The sequence below is a fragment of the Triticum aestivum genome, chromosome 5B (assembly GCF_018294505.1).
Source record: "Triticum aestivum cultivar Chinese Spring chromosome 5B, IWGSC CS RefSeq v2.1, whole genome shotgun sequence".
Classification (NCBI taxonomy): Eukaryota; Viridiplantae; Streptophyta; class Magnoliopsida; order Poales; family Poaceae; genus Triticum; species Triticum aestivum.
This window is the reverse complement of record NC_057807.1, coordinates 643,498,372-643,519,069: the sequence shown is the minus strand read 5'-3', so window position 1 is coordinate 643,519,069 and position 20,698 is coordinate 643,498,372. Positions and strand designations below refer to the sequence as shown.

Genomic DNA, 20,698 nt, shown 5'->3' with positions numbered 1-20,698 from the left:
CACGCAATACTTGTGGTTACGGAGTTTTTAATCGGACACAGAGAAAGATATGGGCTTATAGTTTTGCCCCACAACCTTTTACCTCAAGGGTAATGTCAACAATAATAATTCATCCTCCCCCACATCCAATTAGATATATATATATATATATATATATATATATATATATATATATATATATATCATGTTCATTCCAACATGCTGAGCTTGCCAAAGGATAAAATGAAAAAAGAAAGGTGAAGATCACCGTGACTCTTGCATAAGGTAGAGAATAATAATTAAAGATAGGCCCTTCACAGAGGGAAGCAGAGGTTGTCATGCGCGTTTAGGTTTGATGCACAAAATCTTAATGCAAAAGAACATCACTTTATATTGCCCCTTGTATGTGAACCTTTATTATGTAGTCCGTCGCTTTTATTGCATCCACAACAAGTTTGTACAAAGCTTATTTCTCTGCACTAGTAAGTCATGCATATTTAGAGAGAAATTTTTATTGCTTGGACCGATGACAACTTACTTGAAGGATCTTACTCAATCCATAGGTAGATATGGTGGACTCTCATGGCAAAACTGGTTTAAGGGTATTTGGAAGCACAAGTAGTATTTCTACTTGGTGCTAAGAATTTGGCTAGCATGAGGGGGAAAGTCAAGCTCAACACGGTAGAGGATCCATGACAACATACTTTATCTCGGATGTAAGAAAACATAACTCATTATGTTGTCTTCCTTATCCAAGCTCAACTCTTTAGCATGTCATATTTTAATGAGTGCTCCCAATCATAAAAGATGTCAATGATAATATATCTATATGTGAAACCTCTCTTTCCTTATCACTTCCTATTAATTGCAATGATGACCAAAGCTATATTTGCCAACTCCCAACAACTTTTAATCATCATACTCTTTCTATGTGAAGTCATTACTTTCACTAAGATCAATATGAACTATTTGATTCTTTTTATTCTTTTTCTTCTAATCACCCAAGATCATGGCAAAATACTCAAGCCCTTGACTCAACACTAATCTTTATTATATAGCTCACGGACTCGATTACAAAGAAGGATCATAAGCAAAACTCAAAACTAGATCATGCCATGACTTTATTCTACCAAATCAAGATACTACTAATAGGATCGAACTAAGAAAAACGGTAAAGATAGGAGTTGTGATGGTGATACGATACCGGGGCACCTCCCCCAAGCTTGGCAGTTGCCAAGGGGAGTGCCCATACCCATGTGATTATTTCTTCGGAGGTGGTGAAGTAGGAGTTGTTGCACTTTTCTTCTCTAGCTTACGCCTGAGGCTAAAATTTTCCTCCCTCAGATCCTCATTCTCGAGCTCAAGTTTCATTATCTTCTTGCATAGTGTTGCCTTGCTGTCCAGGTTCAGGCAGTGGGTAGTCCTCTTCATCAGAGCTTGTCCCCTCCTTCCTCTTTGGATCATAGTCTTCTTCTTCCTCGGTGGTCCAGCCATAGTGTTCCACGTCCCCATATACTCTTGGATTTGCAATATAATCAGCTATGTAGCTCTCTCCCTCCGAATCTTGGGACGACATCTTGTTCCAATCTGCAGCAGCAACGGCTCGAAACGAAAATAGAGGATATTTGCGTGATATGAGAGTCAAAACCTTTGGGAGTATATATAATGAATTTTTACCAACCAAAATACGTATCGTGCAAGGAAACGGAGTCCGAAGGGCACACGAGGTGCTCACGAGGTAGGGGGCGCGCCCAGGGGGGTAGGGCGGGCCCTCCACCCTCGTGGAGGCCTCGTGTCCTTCCCGGACTGCCACTTATTTTTCTATTTTTCTAAATATTCCAAAACGGAGAAATATTGCCTTAAAAATTGTTTTGGAGTCTGTTTACTTACCGTACCACATACCTATTCCTTTTCGGGGTCTGGAACGTTCTGGAAAGTGTCCCTTATGTATTCCTCCGGGGTTACGGTTTCAATAATATTAGTTTCAACATTTATAGGATTAACTAAGATATAGTGTTTGATCCTTTGACCGTTTACCACCTTCGGATTTGTGCCTTCAAAGTTGTTGATTTTTATGGCACCGGAACGATAGACCTCTTCGATAACGTAGCGACCTTCCCATTTAGAGAGAAGTTTTCCTGCAAAAAATCATAAACGAGAGTTGTATAGCAATACATAATCACCTATATTAAACTCACGCTTTTGTATCCTTTTGTCATGCCATCTTTTAACCTTTTCTTTAAACAACTTGGCATTTTCATAAGCTTGGGTTCTCCATTCATCAAGTGAGCTAATATCAAATAACCTCTTCTCACCGGCAAGTTTGAAATCATAGTTGAGCTCTTTAATAGCCCAGTATGCCTTATGTTCTAGTTCGGGAGGTAAGTGACAAGCTTTTCCATAAACCATTTTATACGGAGACATACCCATAGGATTTTTATATGCAGTTCTATAGGCCCATAATGCATCATCAAGTTTCTTGGACCAATTCTTCCTAGACATATTGACAGTCTTTTGCAAAATTAATTTGAGCTCTCTATTGCTCAATTCTACTTGACCACTAGACTGCGGGTGATAAGGAGATGCAATCCTATGATTAATGTCATATTTAGGAAGCATCTTATGGAAAGCACCATGAATAAAGTGTGAACCACCATCAGTCATTAAATATCTAGGGACTCCAAACCTCGGAAAAATAACTTCCTTAAGCATTTTAATAGAGGTGTTATGATCAGCACTACTAGTTGGAATAGCTTCTACACACTTAGTAACATAATTAACAACAACTAAAATATGTGTATATCCATTAGAGGCAGGAAAAGGTCCCATATAATCAAAGCCCCAAACACCAAATGGTTCAATAACAAGGGAATAGTTCATAGGCATTTCTTGATGTCTACTAATATTACCAATTCTTTGACATTCAACGCAAGACAACACAAACTTACGGGCATCCTTGAAGAGAGTAGGCCAATAAAAACCGGATTGCAATACCTTATGTGCAGTTCTATCTCCAGCGTGGTGTCCTCCATAAGCTTCGGAGTGACACTTGCATAGGATCTGTTCCTGTTCATGCTTAGGTACACAATGTCTAATAACACCATCTACTCCTTCTTTATAAAGATGTGGGTCATCCCAAAAGTAATGTCGCAAGTCATAGAAAAACTTTTTCTTTTGTTGGTATGTGAAGCTAGGTGGTATAAATTTAGCAACAATGTAATTAACATAATCAGCATACCATGGAGTGCTATGAGAAGTGCTTATGACATTTAATTGCTCATCAGGGAAGCTATCATCAATAGGTAGTGGGTCATCAAGAACATTCTCTAACCTAGATAAGTTGTCTGCAACGGGGTTCTCAGCTCCTTTTCTATCAACAATATGCAAATCGAATTCTTGTAGCAAGAGAACCCATCTAATAAGTCTAGGTTTTGCATCTTTCTTTTCCATAAGATATTTAATAGCAGCATGATCTGTGTGAATAGTTACTTTAGAATCAACATTATAGGGTCTGAATTTATCACAAGCAAATACAACTGCTAAAAGTTCCTTTTCGGTAGTAGCATAATTTCTTTGAGCATTGTCTAGAGTCTTACTAGCATAGTGGATAACATTTAATTTCTTATCAACTCTTTGCCCTAGAACAACACCTACAGCATAATCACTAGCATCACACATAATTTCAAAGGGTAAATTCCAATCAGGTGGCTGAACAACAGGTGCAGAGACTAATGCTTTCTTAAGTATTTCAAATGCTTCTACACAATCATCATCAAAGGCAAATGGTACATCTTTTTGTAATAAATTAGTTAGAGGCCGAGAGATTTTTGAGAAGTCCTTAATGAACCTCCTATAAAATCCGGCGTGACCAAGGAAACTTCTTATACCTTTGATGTCCTTGGGACATGGCATCTTTTCAATAGCATCAACCTTGGCCTTATCAACTTCAATACCTCTTTCAGAAACTTTGTGCCCCAAGACAATACCTTCATTAACCATAAAGTGGCACTTTTCCCAATTCAAGACAAGATTAGTTTCTTCACATCTCTGCAAAACTCGATTAAGATTGCTCAAGCAATCATCATAAGAGGAACCATAGACGGAAAAGTCGTCCATGAAAACCTCACAAATCTTTTCGCAAAAGTCAGAGAATATAGCCATCATGCATCTTTGAAAGGTAGCAGGTGCATTACATAAACCGAAAGGCATACGTCTATAAGCAAAAGTACCAAAAGGGCATGTAAAAGTAGTCTTTGATTGATCCTTAGCTGACACGGGTATTTGAGAGAAACCAGAATAACCATCTAGAAAGCAATAATGTGTATGTTTGCATAATCTTTCTAACATTTGATCAATAAAAGGTAAGGGGTAATGACCTTTCTTAGTAGCTTTATTTAACTTACGGAAATCAATTACCATCCTATAACCTGTGATAATTCTTTGCGGAATCAATTCATCTTTATCATTAGGGACAACAGTAATACCTCCCTTCTTAGGGACACAATGGACAGGACTTACCCATTGACTATCAACAACGGGATAAATTATACCTGCCTCCAGAAGCTTGAGTATTTCCTTTCTTACCACTTCTTTCATTTTAGGATTCAAACGTCGTTGAGGATCACAAACTGGTTTGGCATCAGCTTCCAAATTTATTTTATGTTGACATAGAGTGGGACTGATGCCCTTAAGATCATCCAAAGTATATCCAATAGCGGCGCGATGCTTCTTCAGAGTTTTCAATAATATTTCTTCTTCATGCTCTGAAAGGTTAGCACTAATAATAACAGGATATATTTTCTTTTCATCAAGATAAGCATATTTAAGATTATCAGGCAACGGTTTAAGCTCAAACACGGGATCACCCTTGGGTGGAGGAGGATCCCCTAGGATTTCAACAGGCAAATTGTGTTGCAGAATAGGTTCCTATTTAAAGAATACTTCATCTATTTCCCTTCTTTCATTCATGAACATATCATTTTCATGGTCTAGCAAATAGTGTTCTAAAGGATCACTAGGAGGTACGGCAATAGAAGCAAGACCAATAATTTCATCCTTACTAGGCAATTCTTCCTCACGATGTTGTTTACTAAATTTAGAGAAATTAAACTCATGAACCATATCATCCAAGCCAACAGTAACAACATTCTTTTTGCAGTCTATCTTAGCATTAACAGTATTCAAGAAGGGTCTACCAAATATAATGGGACAAAAGCTATCTTGTGGAGAACCAAGAACAAGAAAATTAGCGGGATATTTGGTTTTTCCACACAAGACTTCGACATCTCTCACAATTCCTACTGGAGATATAGTATCTCTATTGGCAAGTTTAATTGTAACATCAATATCTTCTAACTCAGCAGGTGCAATATCATGCATAATTTCTTTGTATAAGTCAATGGGTATAACACTAGCACTAGCACCCATATCACATAAGCCATGATAACAATGATCTCCTATTCTAACAGAAATAACAGGCACGCCTACCACAGGTCTATGTTTATCTCTAACACAAGGTTTAGCAATTCTTGCAGTTTCACCCTGGAATTGAATAACACGCCCATCGATATTATCAGACAAGAGATCTTTAACAATAGCAATATTAGGTTCTACTTTGACTTGCTCAGGGGGTGTATAAGTTCTAATATTGCTTTTACGAACAACAGTTGAAGCTTTAGCATGATCCTTCAATCTAACAGGGAAAGGTGGTTTCTCAACATAAGAAGTGGGAACAATAGGATCATTATAAGTGACAATCTTTTCTTCAACTTTATTAGGTGCATCTACTTTTACTTCTATGGGAGGATGATATTTAAACCACTTCTCCTTGGGGAGATCAACATAAGTAGCAAAAGATTCACAGAAAGAAGCTACTATCTCAGAGTCAAGTCCATATTTAGTGCTAAACTTACGGAAAATGTCGGTATCCATAAAAGATTTAACACAATCAAACTTAGGTGTCATACCTAACTCCTTACCTTCGTCGAGGTCCCAATCTTCAGAGTTGCGTTTAATTCTATCCAATAAATTCCATCTGAATTCAATAGTCTTCATCATAAAAGAGCCAGCACAAGAAGTATCGAGCATGGTGCGATTGTTATCAGAAAGGCGAGCATAAAAACTTTGCATAATCACTTCTCTTGCGAGCTCATGATTGGGGCATGAATATAACATTGATTTAAGCCTCCCCCAAGCTTGAGCGATGCTTTCTCCTTCGCGAGGCCAAAAATTATATATATAATTGCGATCACGATGAACAAGATGCATAGGGTAATACTTTTGACGAAATTCCAATTTCAATCTTTTATAGTTCCATGATCTCATATCATCACATAGCCTATACCATGTCAATGCGTCTCCCTTTAAATATAAAGGGAAAGCCTTCTTCTTAACAACATCATCGGGTATACCTGCAAGCTTAAATAGTCCACAAACATCATCCACATAGCTTAGATGTTCATCAGGATGCTTTGTTCCATCTCCTATAAAAGTGTTAGCTAGCAGTTTTTCCATCAAACCTGAAGGAATCTCAAAAGGAGTTTCATTTTCAATAGGTTCAGTAGGTTGAGTAGGTTGAGGAGCAACTCTTTGCTCTACTGGACGGGATGAAGATACCCCGAACAAGCCCCTCAGACAATTACTTTCCATAGTAACAAGTGACAGAAAATTTCAGCACACTAAATAAATTTTTCCTTACCAAATTCCACCTACCAAAGGCGCTTCACTCCCCGGTAACGGCACCAGAAAAGAGTCTTGATGACCCACAAGTATAGGGGATCTATCATAGTCCTTTCGATAAGTAAGAGTGTCGAACCCAACGAGGAGCAGAAGAAAATGATAAGCGGTTTTCAGCAAGGTATTCTCTGCAAGTACTGAAATAAGTGGTAACAGATAGTTTTGTGATAAGATAAATTGTAACGAGCAACAAGTAACAAAAGTAAATAAAGTGCAGCAAGGTGGCCCAATCCTTTTTGTAGCAAAGGACAAGCCTGGACAAACTCTTATAATAGGAAAAGCGCTCCCGAGGACACATGGGAATATCGTCAAGCTAGTTTTCATCACGTTCATATGATTCGCGTTCGGTACTTTGATAATTTGATATGTGGGTGGACCGGTGCTTGGGTACTGCCCTTACTTGGACAAGCATCCCACTTATGATTAACCTCTATTGCAAGGATCCGCAACTACAACAAAAGTATTAAGGTAAACCTAACCATATCATGAAACATATGGATCCAAATCAGCCCCTTACGAAGCAACGCATAAACTAGGGTTTAAGCTTCTGTCACTCTAGCAACCCATCATCTACTTATTACTTCCCAATGCCTTCCTCTAGGCCCAAATAATGGTGAAGTGTTATGTAGTCGACGTTCACATAACACCACTAGAGGCTAGACAACATACATCTTATCAAAATATCGAACGAATACCAAATTCACATGACTACTAATAGCAAGACTTCTCCCTTGTCCTCAGGAACAAATGTAATTAATCACAAAGCATATTCATGTTCATAATCAGAGGGGTAATAATATGCATAAAGGATCTGAACATATGATCTTCCACCAAATAAACCAACTAGCATCAACTACAAGGAGTAATCAACACTACTAGCAACCTACTAGCACCAATCCCAGACTTGGAGACAAGAATTGGATACAAGAGATGAACTAGGGTTTGGAGATGAGATGGTGCTGGTGAAGATGTTGATGGAGATTGCCCTCTCCCGATGAGAGGAGCGTTGGTGATGACGATGGTGATGATTTCCCCCTCCCGGAGGGAAGTGTCCCCTGCAGAACAGCTCTGCAGGAGCCCTAGATTGGTTCCGCCAAGGTTCCGCCTCGTGGCGGCGGAGTCTCGTCCCGAAAGGTTGCTTCTTATTTTTTTCTCATCGAAAGACTTCATATAGGAGAAGATGGGCGTCGGAGAGCCACCAGGGGGCCCACGAGGTAGGGGGCGCGCCTAGGGGGGGCCCACCCTCGTGAGCAGGGTGTGGGCCCCCTGGCCTTCATCTTTGGCGACGATTTTTCTTTATTTATATTAAGGTATTCCGTGGAGTTTCAGGAATTTTGGAGTTGCATAGAATAGGCCTCCAATATTTGCTCATTTTCTAGCCTAGAATTCCAGCTGCCGGCATTCTCCTTCTTCATATAAACCTTGTAAAATAAGAGAGAATAGCCATAAGTATTGTGACATAACGTGAAATAACAGCCCATAATGCAATAAATATTGTCATAAAAGCATGATGCAAAATGGACGTATCAATGTCCATGATGGGTGAGCTGAAGTTTTTCCTTCACCTTCAAATCTGTCAGCAGAGCAATGGCATCTTCATATCACAAGAGAAATACCTCAAAGATTGCCTGAAGAAGTTTGGAATGCAAGACTGCAAAGGATACACGACGCCAATGCCAACCAAAAGTCATTTTAGCTCCGACGATAATGGTAAAGAATTTGATCAAAAGCATCACATTGAATCACCTGAAGCCAGTTCTTGTCTAACTAGCAGACAAAAGCCATTCACTGTGCTGAAGCCTATCAGTCTGAATATTATGGCTTCAGAAATGTCTGCACGCAAGGGTGGCAGGCAACGCCGTGGCAACACTACACTAGATTTGCCTGCTAATCTATACGAACAGTACAAGTCAGATCCTGAGGAGAGTTACAACCAACGCAAAACTCGGATATAGTGGATCCGAAGATATTGGGCTGAGGAATGGTTCAAGTACAGGTTCGTCACGCCTGAATATGCTGAAAGGAATGCCATCAAGCGACCATGGGGTGACTGCCTCTACCGTGGCTTGGTGCCAAAGAGTAAGGCTGAAGCCATTGAGGGGAAATTCTACCCATGCATGGTCAAAGGACCACAACCTGAAGTTGCCGACCCATCTTCTCTTTTATGGTGTCGTGACGACAATCTGTTCAAACGCAACTATCAGTTTGCTAAAGACTCAGCTTCCAAAAACTATAAGGAGTTCGGCCCCAACTTCAACCCTGTCCCCTCCGCTCCAAGATCTGATGGGACACCTGAAGCTAATGATAACAGAATTGGCCCCTTTCCTAATTTTGATGGGCTACTGTCTCACATTGCCGCTCAGAGAGCAGCTGTGGAGCAATCTGCGGGAGAAGCTGATTCTGAAGATGCTCCCTCACCTCCAAAGGAGAAAAAGATGAAGAAGACAAAAGCTTCAAAGCCATCTCCTTCACCAAAAGCTTCGACAAGGAAGACTCTAAAGACTGCACCGCCTGAATCCAGTGTGCAGTCTGAAGACTTATTTCGCGTGTCCAAGAGAATCAAGAAGCCATTGCCCAAGAAGGCCACTAGGAAACCTCTGGCACTGTATGCTGTTCTGCGCAACGAAGATGAAGCCATTGATCTGTCAAGTGATGAAGATCTTGGTGATGATGCTCTGGAAATGCTTATCAAGAGCAAGCAGGAGGCTGAAATCTTCAACGATTTTCCCCTCTTTGATGTTGATATTCTGAATAACTTCATCGATGAGTGGTTCGACAACCAGGACATCAGTATTGGTGATCTTCAGCTCCCTGTGGACATCAGCGTCACCTTCCATGGAGCCATTACTGGTGAATTGGCCTTGGCTCAGAAGACTGTCGAGCTAAAAAACAAGATTTATTATGTGAAGGCTCACTTCAAGAAGAACATGGCCAAGGTTAGCGTGGCAGATGTCCAAATCTTCAAGAAGATGTTGCATGACCTCAAGGCCTCACACTCCAAGGCCTCACACTCCAAGGCTTCACACTATGGAAACAACTTACAATCGTGAGGGGGAGTTAGTCACAGTTTGCTGGCCAATCCTGGTTCCTCCCACTGGTCCTGGACCCCAATATGATTATCATGTGCAGCAGCGACCACAAGTATAGAAGCCAAAGCCCAGGCTACCAAGGCTTCCAGGTGCTGCTACAGCACCAGGATATTTCAGTGTCAATAGCTTCAGAGCACACAATACCTTCTTTGACAGTGACAAGAATCCATACTCGAAGCCAAGAATCTCTTTAGATCGCTTCTGGAGCCATCAACAGCACAGCTATTACTCATGTGTTCTCTACAATCAAGAGAGAATCTTTCCTCACATGCGCCTTGATTGTGAAGTTATGGCTGGGCTCCCCTATCTTGAAGATGCTCTGAATTGCTTTCGGGATGCTGGCCTTTTGGAATTTGTCACAGCCAAAGAGCACTAGAATGAAGAGCTTCTGATGCAGTTCTATGCTACTCTTCACATTCGTGGCTACTACTGGGATCCGAAGACATGGATCCTCAAGTGGATGATAGGTGATGTGCACCATGAAGCTAAATCTCAAGACATCATCGAGCTTACCTCCCTGCCCACTCCAGGTGATCTGTATGAGCCTGGTTGTCAGCGTCACAAAGAAGAACTACAGAGTATATTTCAGCGGTCTGAACCCAATATGAGTTAGATGCTCAGCATGATGAAGCCATTGCCTCAAGATGCAGACTATCCCAAGGAATTCCTTGTCCAGGACCTGGAGTACTTGCCCCGCACAATCTATCATATCCTAAGGCATACTCTATGGCCAATCAAGGGATATTCTTCTGAAGCAAAACTTGAAGGCACTATGAAGACTTTGGTATTCTATATTGTCAATGGCATCAGATTCAACTCCCAGGATTTCTTCATCAGACAACTTGTTGCATCTGGGATTGATCGGTTTGGCCTGAAGTTTTATGATCCATGGGTAATGCGCCTAATCAAACTTCATTCTATTGTCAACTATCAGCATTCTGCACGCAACCATCTTGTCTTTCTGCCTGAGGTTGATCTATCAGTTGAAGCCATCTACCCCGAGCCTGTCAAGGAGCCGATATATCTTCACAATGTTGATCATCAAAGCTTCACGCAGCCCATAGAAGGCGTTCATGTTCCAAATGCTGCTATTCCTGCTTATCCTATGGCTGGCAATGTGCGTATGCCTCATCGTGCAAATACCAAAGCCACTGCCAGTACAATTGCTCAAAGTCCTCGAAAGCGTTCTCGTGTACTCAATGACCGAGAGCTGCTTGTGGCCTTACATCAGAAGCAGGACAAGCACCATGACTGGCTAAAGCGTCAGATGCATAGTCTCTTGGAGGATGTCAATCGCATTTGCAATCTGGCCACCAAGAACTCATTTTGTTGCCCATGAGAATGCGCGGAGGTCCTGGAAGAGCCTTACTCTGTTGTGTTTTGAAGACGATCTTCGAGCAGATGGCTTCATCGAAAGCTTCAAGTTTGATTCCAGGCCTCCACCAAATGTAAGCTGGCGCCGTACTCCCTCACTTGAAGATTCTGAGTATTCATCCTCAGCTGCAACTGTTGTTGTGAATGTCGTCGATGAAGAAGACGACGCCACTTCACCGACCATGGCTACACTGCATCTCGACTCTGCGCCAGGCCCCTCTGCACCACCAAACTCCAATGCCGACCCTGATCCTTCTGGAAACGAATAAACACTCTATGTCTTCAAACCTTTTTGGTCATTACTGACAAAAGGGGGATAAGCATATGAGTTGATAGTCTTCAAGCGGGTCCTTATGGGTGGTTGCATTATCTTGCCAAGTTTTACAACTCTCGTCTTTTGATACGTTTGGTTCTTTGAGTTGTAACACTTAAACTCGGTGGTCGTCTGCTACTTTTTCTGCTATTCTGTGTTGCGATGATAAATTCCGCATGAAGTCATTCTGCAGACGTCCATTTTCCATTATGCATATCATTATCTTCATTATCTATCTATATGCATAATGTATTGTCTTCACACTTTGAAGATGGCCTCCACAAAGCAAAACCTGCCATGTGCATTTGCATTCAAAAGCAAATCATTTCTATCCACATCTTCAAGGGGAGCCTCGTCATATGTATGAAGACAATACTCACAACACTAAACTTTCACATACTTTTATTCCCGTTGAAAACTTCAACGAGTTTGTCATCAATCACCAAAAAGGGGGAGATTGTAAGTGCATCTAGTGCCACCCCTAGTTGGTTTTGGAGTATTGACGACAAACTTGGTTGAGGGACTAATGTGTTTGTGAGAATTGCGGGATAACACAGGTAGTAGTCCCATATTGATTCGGTTTACCTATCAGAAATGACCCCTAAAAATGTGTGAAGACATTGAAGACAATGGTGGTCCATGAAGATATTCACATCGAAGACTATGACAAGAGAAGACATCGTATGAAGACTATGGAGTGCGAAGACATAATTGTTTCGTAGTTTCCTTTCCTTCTTTGTTGAGTCATAGGAACCACCATACTGTTAAGTGGGGTCCAAGTGAACAAAGTTAGAGTGACTGATGTGATGCTCAACCAAATACTATGTCTTCAAGTGAAGACAATGAGAGCAAATCTTATCCAGAGCTGGATGAGTCAGCTTGGCTTGTAGCCCAAGCTAAGCTACCGCGTGTGTTTGAAATCTGACCGTTGGACACATGTCAGTTCCTTAGTGACTCAGGGTCATTTTTGACAAATCAGGTCGGGTTGCCTCCTAGCTATAAATAGCCCACCCCCTACACCATAAATTGGTGGCTGCTCAGATTTAGTACACGGCTTTTGTCGTTTGAGAGCAACCCACCTCCGAAGCATTTGAGAGAGTAATCCTTGCAAGGACAAAGCCCAAAACACCCAGAGCCAAAGAGTGTTAGGCATCACTGAAGTCTTTCTGTCCGTGTGATCTGAAGACTTATTACACTTGAGGACTATGAATCCTCCAGCCGGTTAGGCGTCGCGTTCTGAGCATCCAAGAGTCATGTGGATTGCCGATGAACGAAGTCTGTGAAGGTTTGTAAGTCTCCCTTGAAGGCTTACTAGAGTGATTGGGCGAGGACTAAGTGTTCTTAGCTCAAGGGAAATAAGGTCAAGACGTGGTCTTATGAGTTGAATCTCAGCCTCCCTAACCAGATGTACAATTGTCATAGCAACTGGAACTGGTCCAGCAAATCGCTTGTCCTCTCCGAGCAACAGGTTCTATCCTTCCTCTCTCTTTACTTACAGTTTGTCTTCGTGGAGTCTTCGCCCTCTTGCCTGATCTGATTGACTTCACAGTGTGACGACTGTGTACTGTTTGGCTTCATACTATCTTCCATCCTGATACATACTACCCAGGTACTGATAGTCTTCGTGCTTGCACTACATTGGTTACTTGACTATGGCATGTCTAGTAGTCCACCTTCCGCTGCATATCAATAGGTTCATTTCCATTATTTGTCTTCAAAGCACTCATGTTTTGAAGACTTTCACAAAAATCACCGATTCACCCCCCCTCTTGTCGAATACTAGCACTTTCAATTAGAGATGTGAGGGGAGGGGAAGAGGTCATATGCATTCTCAGAAGATTTTGAAGATATATCAGTTTAGAAGACATTGACCTCATAGCGCGAAGACATTCACTTATTTGGAGAGAGTTGGTTCCAGATTTGTACGAATCCATGCATAAGTACAAGTGAGGAATCTAACTAGTTATGACGCATAAGTGAATATACTTGGCATGACATGCAAAAGAGAATAAATCCATATTTGGAAGTGCAGAAACCACTTTTGGTTGAAGTGGATGGATTTAACGGATCAAAAAGGCAGTAAAAGTAAGATTTATTTACCATGGACGAACTGCTAGACGAGGTTGAAAGAAGGCCGAGCAGATCAATCTCCCGCGCCCTAACTTGGCGGCGGAAGACACCTACGGCGGCGGCGGAGAGGACGAGGTCCGTGGCTGGCGTGAGGACGGCATCGAAGAAGTCGCGGCAACTAAGCGCTTCGTCTCCGGCGTCGACGCGAGCTAGCAGAGGCGCTAGGGTTTGTGCGAGGTGGCGAGGTGGAAGAACAAATATTGACCGCATGGGTGACTATTTATAAGTAGGAGGAGGGCGGTGTCGTGGTCCTAAGACTGACAGTAGAGAGGGGGGTAGGTATGGAGAGGCAAGATCTCAGCTATGGTGAAGGTGTACACACGAGGTTTACGAGTTCAGGCCCTTCACAGCGGAAGTAACAGCCCTACATCTCGGTGCCCGGAGGCGGTCGATTGGATTATGTGTGTGATATTACAGGGGGTGAGAACCCTTGTGCCAAAGGAGGGGGTGGCTTATATAGAGTGCGCCAGGACCCCCACCCACCTCCATTACAAGGGGCTTAATGTACATAAAGTAAGGGGCGTTACTGGTAACGCCAGCCTTAAGTGATGTTAATGCTTATAAAGACTACGGAGTGAATGTTCGACCGTTGCGGTCCTTTCTGACTCCTGGTCTTCGATAGGTCGAGTGACTCTCTGTACGGTCGAGTGACAGTAGGGAGGAGGACCTCCGAGTGTCGTGGCTGTCGAGTGGATTGCACTCGACGTATTCGACAGGCGCTCTCCTGTTGTCTCTTGGTCCTTTTATCTTCCAGGGTAGTGACCTTGGGTAGGATGTATAGGTCAGGCCTATGACCCTACCCCAGGTCTGTATCCTCATCAGGCGGCACAACACAATTACGCAGGTGCCCCTGGCGGTTCACATCTGAGAGACACGTGGCATGCATGCAACTCATTGAAAGTTGTTCCATGTTCTCACACACGCCTGGATTGTTGGGTGGTCGTTCCGGTTTCTCCGGTTTTTAGGCAATAAGGATACGACATTAAACAGATTTAAATGTTTGTCAGTTTGTCCTCTACTGACAAGGACTCAGAGAAGACAATTGACAGTTTTCAATAGAATGCATATGATTTGGACAGATAGAGTTGAGGTAGAAGCACAGAATAGGTTAGGGTCCGATCACATTCACTTAGATCAATAAAGATTCAAGAATGAAAACATAGCTATAAGTGAATGCTGTAGAGGACAGAACGCAAATATATGAAGACCAACTCAACATTGCAAAGATAAACATGAAGACAAAGTAATGTTGAAGACAAACCAAATGCGAAGACTATGCAAGCATAACGCCAAGAGAAACACTCCAATAAGAATTTTGTGGTGGCGTTACCCACCGTATAGGAAGTATTAGATCAAGACACGATGCACAATTATCGTGGCGCTCCGAAGTCAAATTCCACATTAATGTATTCATACTTAGAGGGTAAGTCTTCATTGATTGAAGATATACGTTACTTCGTGTGTTGCACATCTAAGTCATCAATCATGCATAAGCGTTAGGATGTGTGTCCAATTACAGGACATTTGAGGATTCTAAGATATTTAGCTCACACCGCAACCTGCAAAACCTTTTCTCATCCAAGGGCTTAGTGAAGATATATGCCAATTGCTCTTCAATGTTGACGTGAATGATATCAATATCTTCTTTGTTGACATGATCTCTGAGAAAGTGATGACGGATCTGAATGTGCTTTGTCTTCGAGTGCTGAACTGGATTCTTGGAAAGCTTGATGGCGCTTCCATTGTCGCATAAGAGTGGTAGATTCTTCGTGTTGATGCCATAGTCCTTGAGAGTTTGCTTCATCCATAGAAGCTGAGCACAACACGATCCAGCAGCAATATGTATTCAGATTCAGCAGTGGAGAGTGATACACAATTCCACTTCTTTGAATACCAACAGACAAGAGATCGTCCGAGAAAGTGACATGTTCCTGAAGTGGACCTGTGATCAACCTTGTCACCAGCATAATCAGCATCAGAATATCCAATCAGATCAAATGTTGAGCCCTTTGGATACCATAATCCTATCGTTGGGGTGTAAGCCAAATATCAAAGTATTCGCTTCACCGCCAGGTGATGTGACTCCTTTGGTGCTGCTTGGAATCGGGCACACATGCAAACGCTAAGCATTATATCTAGCCTAGATGCACATAAGTAAAGTAAAGAACCAATCATTGAGTGGTATACCTTTTGATCAAATTCTTTACCATTGTCGTCGGAGCTCAAATGACTTTTGGTTGGCATTGGCGTCATGTATCCTTTGCAGTCTTGCATCCCAAAACTTCTTCAGGCAATCTTTGAGGTATTTCTCTTGTGATATGAAGATGCCATTGCTCCGCTGACGGATTTGAAGACCAAGGAAAAATTTCAGCTCACCCATCATGGACATCTGATATTGCTCTTGCATCATGTGTCCAAACTCATCACTGTATCTTTTGTTAGTGCATCCGAAGATAATGTCATCCACATAGATTTGACACACAAACAGTTCACCGTCATATGTCTTCATGAAGAGTGTCGGATCTAGAGAACCAGGTTTGAAGCCTTTGCTCTTCAGGAAGTCTTTGAGTGTGTCATACCAAGCGCGAGGAGCTTGTTTGAGGCCATACAGTGCCTTGTGAGCTTGTATACCATATCAGGATGTTTTGGATCTTCAAACCCAGGTGGTTGTGCAACATACAATTCTTTTTCAATCTTGCCATTGAGAAAGGCACTCTTCACATCCATTTGGTACAGGTGGATGTTGTGATGGTTGGCATAGGCTAGCAGTATGCGAATGGCTTCAAGCCTTGCCATAGGAGCAAATGTTTCATCGAAGTCAATTCCTTCTACTTGAGTGTAGCCCTGATAAACAAGACGAGCCTTGTTCCTGACCACTTGACCATGCTCATCTTGGTTGTTGTGATAGATCCATTTGGTGCCAATGATATTGTGCTTGCGAGGATCAGGACGCTTGACCAGTTCCCATACATTGTTCCACTCGAACTGATGAAGCTCTTCTTGTATAGCTTGAATCCATTCAGGTTACATAAAAGTTTCAACAACTTTCTTGGGTTCAGATATAGAGACAAATGCGAAGTTCCCACAGAAATTTGCTAGTTGTGTTGCTCTTAAACGAGTGACTGCACCAGGTGCATTGATGCTATCAATTATCTTCCCACAGAAATTCAGATGTTTTTGATTTCACTATTCAACGACCTCATTTGAGCTCGAGAGCAGAGGGGCACTTTCGCAAAAAAAAAGCCAATTGCATAACAACAACAAAAATTTAAACGGTCAAATACCTAGCCAAATAAATCGCACATTTCCATCAGATTCGATTTAGAGATAAGGAAAGCTCAGTCTTTTTATTCTTTTGCGAAAAGAGCAAATGCCCTATTCTAAAATCGATCAACGCTTACAATGCCATCTTTATCAAAACTAAAACTTACACACCGGGCCTTGGGGAAATCAACGCCGTCTTCTTCCCGCACCGCCGCACCTACAGCGTGCGTGTTGCGAGCGGAGCTCGATGTCGACTATGTACCTTCAAATCACCATATAGAAGAAGCGGCGGCGGCTCGGTCGACTTGAATGTAAACATACTGTAGTAGTGGAGTACTATTTTGTTTAGATGTTCAACTGCAAATTGTACGGATTGTTTGGAAACAAAAGAGGCATCAACCATCACAGTCTCAGATGGGTCTCATGTGTGCTCTGCTCTGCTCTGATCTGACCGTGAGTACACAAGTACACACGACCCAGTAAGTTTCTCTTGCCGTTGATTCGCCGCATCCCAGCACTACTCTCCCACTACTAGTCGCCGCATCCTCCACAGCGCACGAGTCCACGAGTGACCCCTCCACCATAAACATCCGCCATTAGGCCCCCCTCCATTCTGCCTTTTTCCCAAGCCCCTCTGTTTAGGCTGCCCGTAGTAACTAATTTCTCTTGCTAACCACCCTATAAATACCCCAGCTCCCCTGCTCACACCCGCACACACCACGCCACAGAGCAAGCGAGCGACGGACAGCATTCCACACTCCCCAGCGATCCGTCGCCGGTGTACGTAGCCAGCCAGCCAGCGAGCGATCAAGCGTAGCGTGAACCGACCATGCCGATGATCTCCGTGGCGCCGCCGCCGGCCCTGGCCTTCCCGAGGCTGACCACGCTCACGATGCCGCCGCCCATGATCGCGCTCCCGGACCGCGCCCATGCCGACGCGCCGCGCCCGCCCCCGCCGCTCGTGGTCCGCCACGCCGCCGCCAAGCACAAGGCCGTCGTCGTCATGGGCGCCACGGGCACCGGCAAGTCCCGCCTCGCCATCGACCTCGCGCTCCGCTTCGGCGGCGAGGTGATCAACTCCGACAAGATGCAGGTCTACCAAGGCCTCGACGTCGCCACCAACAAGGTCTCCCCCGGCGAGTGCGCCGGCGTGCCGCACCACCTGCTCGGCCTCATCCAGGACCCCGACCAGGACTTCTCCGCCGCCGACTTCCGCCGAGAGGCCGCGAGCGTCGCGCGCGACGCCGCCGCGCGCGGGTACGTCCCCGTCGTCGCCGGCGGCTCCAACTCGTACGTGGAGGAGCTCGTGGAGGGCGACCGCCGCGCCTTCCGGGAGCGCTACGACTGCTGCTTCCTGTGGGTGGACGTGCAGCTCCCCGTGCTGCGCGACTTCGTGGCGCGCCGCGTCGACGACATGTGCCGCCGCGGCCTCGTCGACGAGGTGGCCGCCGCCTTCGACCCGCGCCGCACCGACTACTCTCGTGGCGTCTGGCGCGCCATCGGCGTCCCCGAGCTCGACGCCTACCTCCGCTCCACCGGCGCCGGCGAGGACGAGCGCGCAAGCATGCTCGCCGCCGCCGTCGACGAGATCAAGGCCAACACGTCGCGCCTCGCGTGCCGCCAGCGCGGCAAGATCCAGCGGCTGGCCCGTATGTGGCGCGTCCGCCGCGTCGACGCCACCGAGGTGTTCCTCAAGAGCGGCGCCGCCGCCGACGAGGCGTGGCAGCGGCTCGTCGCCGCGCCCTGCATCGATGCCGTCCGGTCGTTCCTGCTCGAGGACCAAGAATGCAGCATGGTCGCCGCAGCCGGCAAGGCCTCCGTCTTCGCCTCAGCGGCCGGCAATGCCTCCGTCTTCGCCGGCAGACCCGCCACCGCCGTCGTCTAGCTAATACAAACACCCTCCCTACATACGTACATACCAGACACAAGAAACAATCCGCACGAAGAACGCTCCCCGAACTAGCTGTCACGCCACAGCTTAATCGCCATTGACGGTCCACCTGGAGCTCGAGCAAGAGCTCAACAATGGTAGTAAGTACTGCTACGGTCAAGCTCTCGATGACTCGCAGCGACGACGCAGAGAGTGATCAGCTTGTTGTTCGTACACAAGCTGACCGATCGATGGACTCTGCTTCATTTTCACTTCCTTTTTGTTCTAGATAACCAGAATGATCGAGATCGAGCGTGTGACTCGAGAGTTTTGAGGTTTTTACCCCGAGAATTGACCCCGCGGTTAATTGGGGTGGCCAATGTAACAGGCTCTTGCTGTAATATAGAGAGAGATGTTGTCAAAACAAATTGAGTCCGTGGTTTGGAATATTTACTTGGTCGTCTCCATCGTAATCCTAGATTAATTTTCGGTCTCCACTCAGCTGAGCTATCAAGAATCTCACTCACTTGCTGCCGCACTTGCAGCTCTCTTTTTTTTAGGCAGCATTCTTAACTTAATCACTTTCCTTGACCAATCACCTGCATCTCCAAATGCCAGAGTGGCTTCTTCTCTTACTCCCTCCTCCAGGCGGGTTTACAAGGCACATTCTGTTTGTCCTTAAGTTTGACCAAATTTCCACAGCAAGAAAGAAAGAAATTGACCAAATTTATCAAGAAAAATATCCACATCTACAACTTCGGAGATATATAGGGGTTGTTTGGCTGGCAACTGGCTCTAATTTTCTTTGAGGGGAGTCCCTCTCTCCCCCGACCTCTCTCCCACGAGGCGGTGGCGCCGCGCCGCCCCCGGGGAGTCCCCGTCCACACCGTCCTCAGCCCTCCCCCTCCATCGTCTCCCACTACCGCCGCCGTCGTTGAGGATGCCGCGGGGCGAAGCCCCTGTGGTGAGGCGCCGGCGACGGTGCTGTCCTCAGCCGTAACGCGTGGGGCAGCGGCGTCCATCTCCCTCCTCCTCCAACGGCAGTGCGCAGCGGGTTGGCGGTGGCCAGGAGATCTCCGGCGGCCGTTGGCGGATGAGATTTTGGCTGCGATGAAATCTGCTGGGCCCGAGGGGTTTAGATCGAGATCCACTGTGGCTGCGCCTCGTCTCGACAACGGCAAGAGGAGGTCCCCCGGGTAATCATCGCGGCGCGAGGACGTCCGGGTTTCTTGGCCCGGGCATGGTGGTGGTGGCTGCCTTCTCCACCGAAGGCGGTTGGCCAGGCTGGTAGTGACGGATCTTGGATCCCACTAATAGCACCGGCGGCGAGTTGGGGAGACATAGTCGCCGGCGAAAACCGAGCCGACTCCGGTCATGGCGGGCGATGGCGGCGTCTACATCGTTATCTTGATGAAGGCATCGTCAAGCAACTATCATCAACCTGCTCGTGCTGCTCCGGGAGAAATCCTAAGATCACCGGATCGGACGATGGCGGCGTTGTGGTGTCGTGTTCCCTCTTGGGGGCATCGTTTGTGGAGCGGCGCCGGATGGAAGAGGTGTGAGGTGGTGTGGCGTTCCTTCTCTCGCGTCAACGACGACGGGTCTCAGAGGCATGGAGCAGCGGGGTTTCGGCGCTGGACGTGGCGTGATGGCCTCGCGCAGGGCGGTGGCGCTGTCTGGCGCCATGGTGGTGTCGACAGCTGACCTGGCAAGGTCTTTGCGTCAATACCTGCTCTGAAGATGGTTAGGTGGATGACGGCGGCGGTAGCCTCGGTGAGTGCGCCGGACCGGTGTGTGACCCATTCCCGGCATGTGGCTAGGATGGGGCATCTGGCATTAGATGTTAGGTTTTGATGCGATGACTGTTTGGTATTAGGCTTGGACATTCGGCACCCCTTCATCAAGGGGATAGGACTAGCGACAGGTGTCGCCTAGATGGTGGCT

At 45.2% G+C, this 20,698-nt stretch overlaps 1 protein-coding gene across 1 annotated transcript; it reads left to right on the top strand.

The window, feature by feature from the left end:
• Positions 1–17,620: 17,620 nt before the first annotated feature.
• LOC123117349 (adenylate isopentenyltransferase 5, chloroplastic) lies at positions 17,621–19,173 on the top strand. Its single transcript, XM_044538116.1, has one exon. The coding sequence runs from the start codon at positions 17,714–17,716 to the stop codon at positions 18,767–18,769; it is 1,056 nt and encodes a 351-aa protein (XP_044394051.1). The 5' UTR covers positions 17,621–17,713; the 3' UTR covers positions 18,770–19,173.
• Positions 19,174–20,698: the final 1,525 nt, after the last annotated feature.

Excerpts from the sequence above, each read along its gene's own strand:
- LOC123117349 (XM_044538116.1), top strand. The coding sequence starts at position 17,714 with ATGCCGATGATCTCCGTGGCGCCGCCGCCGGCCCTGGCCTTCCCGAGG.